The sequence below is a fragment of the Rhinoderma darwinii genome, chromosome 10 (genome assembly GCF_050947455.1).
Source record: "Rhinoderma darwinii isolate aRhiDar2 chromosome 10, aRhiDar2.hap1, whole genome shotgun sequence".
Lineage (NCBI taxonomy): Eukaryota > Metazoa > Chordata > Amphibia > Anura > Rhinodermatidae > Rhinoderma > Rhinoderma darwinii.
Window position 1 is genome coordinate 106,019,745 of NC_134696.1, and position 13,390 is coordinate 106,033,134.

At 53.5% G+C, this 13,390-nt stretch overlaps 1 protein-coding gene across 2 annotated transcripts in view; it reads left to right on the forward strand.

Annotated features, from left to right (window-relative positions):
- Nucleotides 1-7,594: 7,594 nt before the first annotated feature.
- ANO7 (anoctamin 7) overlaps nt 7,595-13,390 on the forward strand; it is a 31,296-nt gene continuing 25,500 nt past the window's right edge. For both annotated transcript variants that reach the window (XM_075840575.1, XM_075840577.1), the window contains exons 1-3: nt 7,595-7,743; nt 8,958-9,127; nt 9,368-9,476. In XM_075840575.1, the coding sequence (XP_075696690.1) occupies nt 8,993-9,127; nt 9,368-9,476 (244 nt within the window). In that variant the 5' untranslated portion in view covers nt 7,595-7,743; nt 8,958-8,992. The remainder of the gene's footprint in view (nt 7,744-8,957; nt 9,128-9,367; nt 9,477-13,390) is intronic.

Genomic DNA, 13,390 nt, shown 5'->3' on the forward strand with positions numbered 1-13,390 from the left:
TGGTATCATGCGGAGGGGGGTACATATGGTATCATGCGGAGGGGGATACATATGGTATCATGCGGAGGGGGATACATATGGTATCATGCGGAGGGGGTACATATGGTATCATGCGGAGGGGGGTACATATGGTATCATGCGGAGGGGGGTACATATGGTATCATGCGGAAGGGGGGAAAATATGGTATCATGCGGAGGGGGGTACATATGGTATAATGCGGAGGGGGATACATATGGTATCATGCGGAGGGGGTACATATGGTATCATGCGGAAGGGGGGAAAATATGGTATCATGCGGAGGGGGGTACATATGGTATCATGCGGAGGGGGGTACGTATGGTATCATGCGGAGGGGGGTACATATGGTATCATGCGGAGGGGGATACATATGGTATAATGCGGAGGGGGATACATATGGTATCATGCGGAGGGGGATACATATGGTATCATGCGGAGGGGGATACATATGGTATCATGCGGAGGGGGATACATATGGTATCATGCGGAGGGGGATACATATGGTATCATGCGGAGGGGGATACATATGGTATCATGCGGAGGGGGATACATATGGTATCATGCGGAGGGGGATACATATGGTATCATGCGGAGGGGGATACATATGGTATCATGCGGAGGGGGATACATATGGTATCATGCGGAGGGGGATACATATGGTATCATGCGGAGCGGGGTACATATGGTATCATGCGGAGGGGGGTACATATGGTATCATGCGGAGGGGGGTACATATGGTATCATGCGGAGGGGGGTACATATGGTATCATGCGGAGGGGGGTACATATGGTATCATGCGGAGGGGGGTACATATGGTATCATGCGGAGGGGAGTACATATGGTTTAATGCGGAGGGGGTACATATGGTATAATGCAGAGGGGGTACATATGGTATAATGCAGAGGGGGTACATATGGTATAATGCAGAGGGGGTACATATGGTATAATGCGGAGGGGGTACATATGGTATCATGCGGAGGGGGTACATATGGTATCATGCGGAGGGGGATACATATGGTATCATGCGGAGGGGGATACATATGGTATCATGCGGAGGGGGATACATATGGTATCATGCGGAGGGGGATACATATGGTATCATGCGGAGGGGGATACATATGGTATCATGCGGAGGGGGATACATATGGTATCATGCGGAGGGGGATACATATGGTATCATGCGGAGGGGGATACATATGGTATCATGCGGAGGGGGATACATATGGTATCATGCGGAGGGGGATACATATGGTATCATGCGGAGGGGGGTACATATGGTATCATGCGGAGGGGGGTACATATGGTATCATGCGGAGGGGGTACATATGGTATAATGCGGAGGGGGTACATATGGTATCATGCGGAGGGGGATACATATGGTATCATGCGGAGGGGGATACATATGGTATCATGCGGAGGGGGATACATATGGTATCATGCGGAGGGGGATACATATGGTATCATGCGGAGGGGGATACATATGGTATCATGCGGAGGGGGATACATATGGTATCATGCGGAGGGGGGTACATATGGTATCATGCAGCGGGGGGTACATATGGTATCATGCAGAGGGGGTACATATGGTATAATGCAGAGGGGGTACGTATGGTATAATGCGGAGGGGGTACATATGGTATAATGCGGAGGGGGTACATATGGTATAATGCGGAGGGGGTACATATGGTATAATGCGGAGGGGGTACATATGGTATAATGCGGAGGGGGTACATATGGTATAATGCGGAGGGGGGTACATATGGTATAATGCGGAGGGGGGTACATATGGTATAATGCGGAGGGGGGTACATATGGTATAATGCGGAGGGGGGTACATATGGTATAATGCGGAGGGGGGTACATATGGTATAATGCGGAGGGGGGTACATATGGTATAATGCGGAGGGGGTACATATGGTATAATGCAGAGTGGGTACATCTGGTATAATGCGGAGGGGGGTACATCTGGTATAATGCGGAGGGGGTACATCTGGTATAATGCGGAGGGGGTACATCTGGTATAATGCGGAGGGGGTACATCTGGTATAATGCGGAGCGGGGTACATATGGTATAATGCGGAGGGGGTACATATGGTATAATGCAGAGTGGGTACATATGGTATAATGCGGAGGGGGGTACATCTGGTATAATGCGGAGGGGGTACATCTGGTATAATGCGGAGGGGGTACATCTGGTATAATGCGGAGGGGGTACATCTGGTATAATGCGGAGGGGGTACATCTGGTATAATGCGGAGGGGGTACATCTGGTATAATGCGGAGGGGGTACATCTGGTATAATGCGGAGGGGGTACATCTGGTATAATGCGGAGGGGGTACATCTGGTATCATGCGGAGGGGGTACATCTGGTATCATGCGGAGGGGGTACATATGGTATCATGCGGAGGGGGGTACATATGGTATCATGCGGAGGGGGGTACATATGGTATAATGCAGAGGGGGTACATATGGTATAATGCGGAGGGGGATACATATGGTATAATGCGGAGGGGGATACATATGGTATAATGCGGAGGGGGATACATATGGTATCATGCGGAGGGGGATACATATGGTATCATGCGGAGGGGGATACATATGGTATCATGCGGAGGGGGGTACATATGGTATCATGCGGAGGGGGGTACATATGGTATCATGCGGAAGGGGGGAAAATATGGTATCATGCGGAGGGGGGTACATATGGTATAATGCGGAGGGGGATACATATGGTATCATGCGGAGGGGGTACATATGGTATCATGCGGAGGGGGATACATATGGTATCATGCGGAGGGGGATACATATGGTATAATGCGGAGGGGGATACATATGGTATCATGCGGAGGGGGTACATATGGTATCATGCGGAGGGGGATACATATGGTATCATGCAGAGGGGGATACATATGGTATAATGCGGAGGGGGGTACATATGGTATCATGCGGAGGGGGGTACATATGGTATCATGCGGAGGGGGTACATATGGTATCATGCGGAGGGGGATACATATGGTATCATGCGGAGGGGGATACATATGGTATCATGCGGAGGGGGATACATATGGTATCATGCGGAGGGGGTACATATGGTATCATGCGGAGGGGGGTACATATGGTATCATGCGGAGGGGGATACATATGGTATCATGCGGAGGGGGGTACATATGGTATCATGCGGAGGGGGATACATATGGTATCATGCGGAGGGGGATACATATGGTATCATGCAGAGGGGGATACATATGGTATCATGCGGAGGGGGGTACATATGGTATCATGCGGAGGGGGGTACATATGGTATAATGCAGACGGGGTACATATGGTATAATGCAGAGGGGGTACATATGGTATAATGCAGAGGGGGTACATATGGTATAATGCGGAGGGGGTACATATGGTATAATGCGGAGGGGGATACATATGGTATCATGCGGAGGGGGGTACATATGGTATCATGCGGAGGGGGATACATATGGTATCATGCGGAGGGGGATACATATGGTATCATGCGGAGGGGGTACATATGGTATAATGCGGAGGGGGATACATATGGTATAATGCGGAGGGGGGTACATATGGTATCATGCGGAGGGGGGTACATATGGTATCATGCGGAGGGGGGTACATATGGTATCATGCGGAGGGGGATACATATGGTATCATGCGGAGGGGGATACATATGGTATCATGCGGAGGGGGATACATATGGTATCATGCGGAGGGGGTACATATGGTATCATGCGGAGGGGGGTACATATGGTATCATGCGGAGGGGGATACATATGGTATCATGCGGAGGGGGGTACATATGGTATCATGCGGAGGGGGATACATATGGTATCATGCGGAGGGGGATACATATGGTATCATGCGGAGGGGGATACATATGGTATCATGCGGAGGGGGATACATATGGTATCATGCGGAGGGGGGTACATATGGTATAATGCAGAGGGGGTACATATGGTATAATGCGGAGGGGGTACATATGGTATAATGCGGAGGGGGATACATATGGTATAATGCGGAGGGGGATACATATGGTATCATGCGGAGGGGGATACATATGGTATCATGCGGAGGGGGGTACATATGGTATCATGCGGAGGGGGGTACATATGGTATCATGCGGAGGGGGGTACATATGGTATCATGCGGAGGGGGGTACATATGGTATCATGCGGAGGGGGGTACATATGGTATCATGCGGAAGGGGGGAAAATATGGTATCATGCGGAGGGGGGTACATATGGTATAATGCGGAGGGGGATACATATGGTATCATGCGGAGGGGGTACATATGGTATCATGCGGAAGGGGGGAAAATATGGTATCATGCGGAGGGGGATACATATGGTATCATGCGGAGGGGGGTACATATGGTATCATGCGGAGGGGGGTACGTATGGTATCATGCGGAGGGGGGTACATATGGTATCATGCGGAGGGGGATACATATGGTATAATGCGGAGGGGGATACATATGGTATCATGCGGAGGGGGATACATATGGTATCATGCGGAGGGGGATACATATGGTATCATGCGGAGGGGGATACATATGGTATCATGCGGAGGGGGATACATATGGTATCATGCGGAGGGGGATACATATGGTATCATGCGGAGGGGGATACATATGGTTTCATGCGGAGGGGGATACATATGGTATCATGCGGAGGGGGATACATATGGTATCATGCGGAGGGGGATACATATGGTATCATGCGGAGGGGGATACATATGGTATCATGCGGAGGGGGGTACATATGGTATCATGCGGAGGGGGGTACATATGGTATCATGCGGAGGGGGTACATATGGTATAATGCGGAGGGGGTACATATGGTATCATGCGGAGGGGGATACATATGGTATAATGCGGAGGGGGATACATATGGTATCATGCGGAGGGGGATACATATGGTATCATGCGGAGGGGGATACATATGGTATCATGCGGAGGGGGATACATATGGTATCATGCGGAGGGGGATACATATGGTATCATGCGGAGGGGGATACATATGGTATCATGCGGAGGGGGGTACATATGGTATCATGCGGAGGGGGGTACATATGGTATAATGCAGAGGGGGTACATATGGTATAATGCGGAGGGGGTACATATGGTATAATGCGGAGGGGGTACATATGGTATAATGCGGAGGGGGTACATATGGTATAATGCGGAGGGGGTACATATGGTATAATGCGGAGGGGGGTACATATGGTATAATGCGGAGGGGGGTACATATGGTATAATGCGGAGTGGGGTACATATGGTATAATGCGGAGGGGGGTACATATGGTATAATGCGGAGGGGGGTACATATGGTATAATGCGGAGGGGGGTACATATGGTATAATGCGGAGGGGGGTACATATGGTATAATGCGGAGGGGGTACATATGGTATAATGCAGAGTGGGTACATATGGTATAATGCGGAGGGGGGTACATCTGGTATAATGCGGAGGGGGTACATCTGGTATAATGCGGAGGGGGTACATCTGGTATAATGCGGAGGGGGTACATCTGGTATAATGCGGAGGGGGTACATCTGGTATAATGCGGAGGGGGGTACATATGGTATAATGCGGAGGGGGTACATATGGTATAATGCAGAGTGGGTACATATGGTATAATGCGGAGGGGGGTACATCTGGTATAATGCGGAGGGGGTACATCTGGTATAATGCGGAGGGGGTACATCTGGTATAATGCGGAGGGGGTACATCTGGTATAATGCGGAGGGGGTACATCTGGTATAATGCGGAGGGGGTACATCTGGTATAATGCGGAGGGGGTACATCTGGTATAATGCGGAGGGGGTACATCTGGTATAATGCGGAGGGGGTACATCTGGTATAATGCGGAGGGGGTACATCTGGTATCATGCGGAGGGGGTACATATGGTATCATGCGGAGGGGGGTACATATGGTATCATGCGGAGGGGGATACATATGGTATCATGCGGAGGGGGATACATATGGTATCATGCGGAGGGGGGTACATATGGTATCATGCGGAGGGGGGTACATATGGTATCATGCGGAGGGGGGTACATATGGTATCATGCGGAGGGGGATACATATGGTATCATGCGGAGGGGGACACATATGGTATCATGCGGAGGGGGGTACATATGGTATCATGCGGAGGGGGGTACATATGGTATCATGCGGAGGGGGGTACATATGGTATCATGCGGAGGGGGATACATATGGTATCATGCGGAGGGGGATACATATGGTATCATGCGGAGGGGGTACATATGGTATCATGCGGAGGGGGGTACATATGGTATCATGCGGAGGGGGATACATATGGTATCATGCGGAGGGGGGTACATATGGTATCATGCGGAGGGGGATACATATGGTATAATGCGGAGGGGGATACATATGGTATCATGCGGAGGGGGATACATATGGTATCATGCGGAGGGGGGTACATATGGTATCATGCGGAGGGGGGTACATATGGTATAATGCAGAGGGGGTACATATGGTATAATGCAGAGGGGGTACATATGGTATAATGCAGAGGGGGTACATATGGTATAATGCGGAGGGGGTACATATGGTATAATGCGGAGGGGGATACATATGGTATCATGCGGAGGGGGGTACATATGGTATCATGCGGAGGGGGGTACATATGGTATCATGCGGAGGGGGGTACATATGGTATCATGCGGAGGGGGGTACATATGGTATCATGCGGAGGGGGGTACATATGGTATCATGCGGAGGGGGTACATATGGTATCATGCGGAGGGGGGTACATATGGTATCATGCGGAGGGGGGTACATATGGTATCATGCGGAGGGGGGTACATATGGTATAATGCGGAGGGGGGTACATATGGTATCATGCGGAGGGGGGTACATATGGTATCATGCGGAGGGGGGTACATATGGTATCATGCGGAGGGGGGTACATATGGTATCATGCGGAGGGGGGTACATATGGTATCATGCGGAGGGGGGTACATATGGTATCATGCGGAGGGGGGTACATATGGTATCATCCGGAGGGTGGTACATATGGTATAATGCGGAGGGGGGTACATATGGTATAATGCGGAGGGGGGTACATATGGTATAATGCGGAGGGGGGTACATATGGTATAATGCGGAGGGGGGTACATATGGTATAATGCGGAGGGGGGTACATATGGTATAATGCGGAGGGGGGTACATATGGTATAATGCGGAGGGGGGTACATATGGTATAATGCGGAGGGGGGTACATATGGTATAATGCGGAGGGGGGTACATATGGTATAATGCGGAGGGGGGTACATATGGTATAATGCGGAGGGGGTACATATGGTATCATGCGGAGGGGGATACATATGGTATCATGCGGAGGGGGTACATATGGTATCATGCGGAGGGGGTACATATGGTATCATGCGGAGGGGGTACATATGGTATAATGCGGAGGGGGTACATCTGGTATAATGCGGAGGGGGTACATCTGGTATAATGTGGAGGGGGGCATAGTCCTCACACTCTGCATGGACCATTGTACATAGAGCGTCTCGTAGCTCAGCATCCTGATGCTGTAATAGTGCGGGGGAGGGGGTAATGGTCTCCTCCTTCAGTTGATCTGGGAATTCTCCGCTGCTGATTTCTCTGCAATTACTGCGCTCCCCCCGGAGACAGGACTGCAGCAGCCGCATCTCACACCCATCCATGCCGGAGCGCAGGTGAGGAGAACGCCAGATGCCCAGTCACCCAACACCCGCACCCTCCGTACACCCCTTACTGCCTCCTCCTAATACCTCCCGGGTTCCCCTCTCCTGAATCTTCTATCTGCCTAGTCCGTCACCCCATCCTGCCAATATTCACCCCTCCTCCAGCACCACTGCCCTCTGTTCTCCTTCCCGACTTCTCTTCTGCCACAGCAGTGAACGGGGCCCCCCACACACCCCGCCTGCTCCAGGGCCCCCACACACACCGCCGGCTCCAGGGCCCCCACTCACACCGCCGGCTCCAGGGCCCCCACACACACCGCCGACTCCAGGGCCCACACTCACACCGCCGGCTCCAGGGCCCCCACACACACCGCCGACTCCAGGGCCCCCACTCACACCGCCGGCTCCAGGGCCCCCACACACACCGCCGGCTACAGGGCGCCCGCACTCACACCGCCGGCTCCGGGGCCCCCACTCACACCGCCGGCTCCGGGGCCCCCACTCACACCGCCGGCTCCAGGGCCCCCACTCACACCGCCGGCTCCAGGGCGCCCCCACACAAACCGCCGGCTACAGGGCCCCCTAAAACACACACACACCGCCGGCTACAGGGCCCCCTAAAACACACACCCCGCCGGCTGCTGTGCCCCCACACACCCCCCGCCGGCTGCTGTGCCCCCACACACACCCCGCCGGCTGCTGGGCCCCCCCACACACCCCGCCGGCTGCTGGGCCCCCCCAAACACACCCCGCCGGCTGCTGGGCCCCCCCACACACCCCCCGCCGGCTGCTGGGCCCCCACACACACACCCCGCCGGCTGCTGGGCCCCCACACACACACCCCGTCGGCTGCTGGGCCCCCACACACACCCCCCGCCGGCTGCTGGGCCCCCACACACACACACACACCCCGCCGGCTGCTGGGCCCCCACACACACACCCCGTCGGCTGCTGGGCCCCCACACACACCCCCCGCCGGCTGCTGGGCCCCCACACACACACACACACCCCGCCGGCTGCTGGGCCCCCACACACACACCCCGCCGGCTTCTGGGCCCCCACACACACACCCCGCCGGCTGCTGGGCCCCCACACACACACCCCGCCGGCTTCTGGGCCCCCACACACACACACACACACCCCGCCGGCTGCTGGGCCCCCCAACAAATATGTAATATGCACATTGTATGTGACCCCTCCTGACTCCCCATCTCCTGCACCCCCAGCCTCTGTTCCCGGGGCACGTGGCCGAGTGCTGGACATGTTTCGGAGGAAGCTCTCAGACTGGTCGGATTTGGACACCAGTTCGCTGGTTGACTTGGAAAGAGAAGGAGAAGAAATACTTGGCGAGACACCAGGATCGGCCCATAACGGAGGACTCGGCGGCAGTGGATATGTGAGGACCCCGTGTTTACTGTATATATAATAAAGGGTGAAAGGTGGAAAGTGAGAACCCAGAGTACGATGTAAATAAAACAGCTTAAAGGGGCAGTACACTAATGATATATATGAAAGCACTCACTAATATACATTCTAATAACCAAGTAGTGGGGGAGGTGCAGTGAGGGCGCCGCTAACATAGACTGTTATGTACAAGTAGGTGACCCCTAGATTTTATCAAATTTTCTGTGCGCAGTATGGAGAGGATGATGACGATGACGAAGATCCAATATACATCCCATGTGCGGAGTTCCACAGGCCGCAGCACAGCGGAAACTTCTTCAAAGACGGGAAAACCCCAACAGGTGAGCGAGATCAATGCAACTAATAGTATTAATATGAACAGTACCAAGAGTAACGTAAGTGGTACTGAGCAGTGTGTATATGTGTATGTATTACACCCAGCGTACAGGACCGGAGAAGTGGTACTGTGCAGTGTCCATATATACAGAGTAATACAGATACTGAGAATTACACCCAGTATACAGGACAGGAGAAGTGGTACTGTGCAGTATATAGACAGAATAATACAGATACTGAGAATTACACCCAGTATACAGGACAGGAGAAGTGGTACTGTGCAGTATATAGACAGAATAATACAGATACTGAGAATTACACCCAGTATACAGGACAGGAGAAGTGGTACTGTGCAGTGTCCATATATACAGAATAATACAGATACTGAGAATTACACCCAGTATACAGGACAGGAGAAGTGGTACTGTGCAGTATATAGACAGAATAATACAGATACTGAGAATTACACCCAGTATACAGGACAGGAGAAGCGGGTGTGTGCTGTCTGGGTGTTGGAGGAAGCTCTTTCCGGGTGTCGGCTCTTTCCTCTCCAGGGAGAGAGTTTGCTGCTGGGGATGAGAGGAAGTTCTTCCCAGCCAAGTGCTTCTCAGCCTCCTGTTACCCGGTCTAGGCCGGCGGGTAGTGGGAGCGTTCAGCAACCGGCCGAAGTTGTGGGGGTGAGAAGATCTAGTCGGGGTCACAGCGATGTGGCCCCGATCCCGCCCCCGCCTGAAACCAGGACAGAAAGCCAGGAAAGCCGCAAGGTTCCTGGTGTTGCAGCCAGCAGGATCGCTCCTGGAGATGTGCAGCAGAGCATGCATGATGGTGTGGAGGCAGATTGGGGTGAACTACGTGCCACGGAGTCAACAACCACCTTTAGCTCCCGTGTTGCGGAGTGCCTCCGTGGGTATGAGGACGCCGGGAAGGCCATTCGGAAGCTCCAGGAGGAGCTGAAAGCAGCCCGGGTTCGGTCGCACGTCACTTCTGGAGCAAAGAGGTTGGTAGTAATGGCGACTATCAGGGATCTCAAATCTGAGGTGGATGCCCTGAAAGAAAAACGCACGTTTATTTTGGAGAATAGTGGACCTTTCAAGGAGAAACTCCTTAATGATGATCGGTTCCGGGCAATGAAGGGTGTCTGTGACCCTGGAAAGCAGACGGATGATGAGGGTGAGGAGGAGGAAATGTGTCCGGGTGCGTCTGGTCAGCGGAGTACGTGCAGCGAGCTGCCTGCAGAGCAAGTGGCTTTACCCATGGACTCCAGCTCAGCTGGTGAGGGGGACACCTGTGACCAGGACATCAGCAGCAGCAATTCAGGTGGGAGGCTGATGGCGGAAATACGGCAGCTCCAGTCTCCGGTGAGCCTGCAGCATTTTTCTTTTGGCGCGGACTTGGGTCCAGAGGAGAATGTTAATGCCAAGCGCGCAGCAAAGCGCAAAGCCCGGCGGCGACTAAAATCCAGAAAGGCTGGAAAAATCGTGGAGGAGGTCAGTTTTAAATTTGTTCCCCACCCAGTGCTACCCAAGCTGGCCGCAGGGTCAGCTCGCTGCACAAGCCCCGTGATCCAGCCTAGCCCGGGCCCTGAAGTGGGTCCGGTGCAGGAAAGCGGGGAGATCAATGATGGCGTGATAATGGAGGCTGATGTCCCTGCTTGTCGTAGTAGCGGTGGCGTTTTTGGTGGCGTTTTTAAGGCGTCAATAGCGCCAGATAATGTTGGTGGCCCAGCGTTGGGTGCAGAACAAAGCTCTGGTGCTCAGGTTTCCTCCTCAGTAATGGGGGGCAGCTCGACACCAGAGCTGGCAGCGAATATTCCAGTGTCCCTGGAACCCGTTGGTGCTACTGAGCGGCGGCAGCATGAAGGGGCTGCTGGGACTGACGGCACGGTTGAATGTCCCCCAAGCTTGCGGTCATTGGGTCCGGTGGCGCAGTCACTAGTATTCCTTTGGTGGCTGCGTCACATGAATCCCCAGCCCGGGAGCCAGCTTTGCCAGGGGTGAGGGCGAGTCTGGGCATTGCTGGCTCTAAAAAGGAAGGATTGTCTCAAGTAAATAAATGTCACGCTAATGAGGTTGAGGGGAAACCTGATGACACCGAGGCGATAACATCCGGCCCAAAAACACTTTTTACTGCTGGTCCAGAGGGTGAGGGTATGAATGGTGCCGGTACAAGTGCTGCTAATAATGGTGGGGGTATGAATGGTGCCGGTACAAGTGCTGTTAATAATGGTGAGGGTATGAATGGTGCCGGTACAAGTGCTGTTAATAATGGTGAGGGTATGAATGGTGCAGGTACGAGTGATATTGATAATGGTCCCTCTCCTGTGTCTGGGGCCGGGGTGAGTGGTGGGAATGTTACTGCCAGGGGTATGAGGTCTAGTGAGGCCGGTCCATCTGCCCCCCCAGGGGTGACTACTCGCAGTTATGCCAGTGTCACTGCTGGGGCCTCCTCCTCATCTTCAGGCTCTGGGGACGGTATTTTACAGCGGCGCCTCCTGGAGGCCCTTAAAAAGGGTGAGAGAACAATAATGGTAGAGGGCCGAGCGGTTGATCTGTCCTTCTGGATAGACAGGCATGGCCTGACTGCTTTCCGAGAAGAAAGGGAAGGGGAAACTGTGTGGACCCTTCCGACAGCCGGGCCTGGGGGGGCTCGTAGGAATGTTGTTCGTCTTCGCTGGAGAGGCAATGATACGTGCCCACCTAGGGCAAAAATAGTTGAGCTTCTGTTGAAGATGAATTTCAGGGCGATCGACATCTTTGCCCTGATACATCCCTATGGCACCCCAGTATTTGACATTAGCTTTGTTCGGCCGGAGGGCCTGGAGCTCTTTTGGTCAAATTATGAGCTGGTGAAGAATGAGCCCGGCTGGCGAGACTTCGCTGTACAAGCGTTGTCTCGTCAGAGCGAAATCAAGAAGGTGACCGTCCTAACTTGCAATGAGTGTCTTTCTTGTATGGACATTATGACCTGGCTCAGCAGGTACGGGGAGGTAACGGAGGTCCCCAAAAAAAACAGGGATGAATTTGGCATCTGGTCAGGGGCCTGGACCTTTATGGTTAAATTAAAGCGTTCAGGAAGTACTGTCACCCACATCCCTTCCTCCGCCTTTTTAGGAAGGGACCGAATCCTGGCCTTTTACCAGGGGCAGCCGAAGCTCTGCCACAGGTGTGGTGACCCCACGCACTTCAGTGCCCACTGCAGAAGTGTGCGTTGTGCGGGGGGATAGGTCATCTTGCCGCATCCTGTGGGGATATTCGGTGTCACCTGTGTGGGGATCTTGGTCACCCATTCAGTCGCTGCCCTCGTTCCTTTTCCAACGCCATGGCGGGCCCAGCGGGAGAAAGCCGAGAGGTTGCTCCTGCCGTGGTTGGCACTGGTGGAGGTGAAGGGGCTGAGGGGCCAGGGAAGAAAGGCAAGTCACCCTCCAAGTTAAGGCGATTGGAGAACCGTCGAAGGAGTAGGGAGCTCGGGGAGCCCCAGGCAACTGGGGTAACCCTTGGCCCTGCTCCAGGGGCGAGTGTCATTGCTACTGAGGCCCTGGGGGAACAGGACTTGAATGAAGAGGTCAGGAGGTTGGAGAGGGAGGAGGAAGCCGCTTCTTCATGTTCCTCGCTATATGAAAGTATGGATGAGGACAGTAGACGGTGGCTAGATGAAAAGCGCAAGCAGGGTGCTAAAAAGAAAAAAAGGAGATAAGAAATCTTCTCCTCCCCTGGTCCAGGTGCCTAAGGAAAGCCCAACCGACTCACCTCTTGTTGTTCTCTCAAATCGCTTTCAAACCCTCAAGGACATCTCCTCTTCAGATGAGGAGTGTGGGGGCGAGGATGTGGCGAAGGTGACGAGGGGGTCTGTGGGGGGCGTCCAGCTTCTTGCCTCAGGGCATGCGGAACCCTCAGGGAGAAGCGCTGTCCCGGAGCCTGGA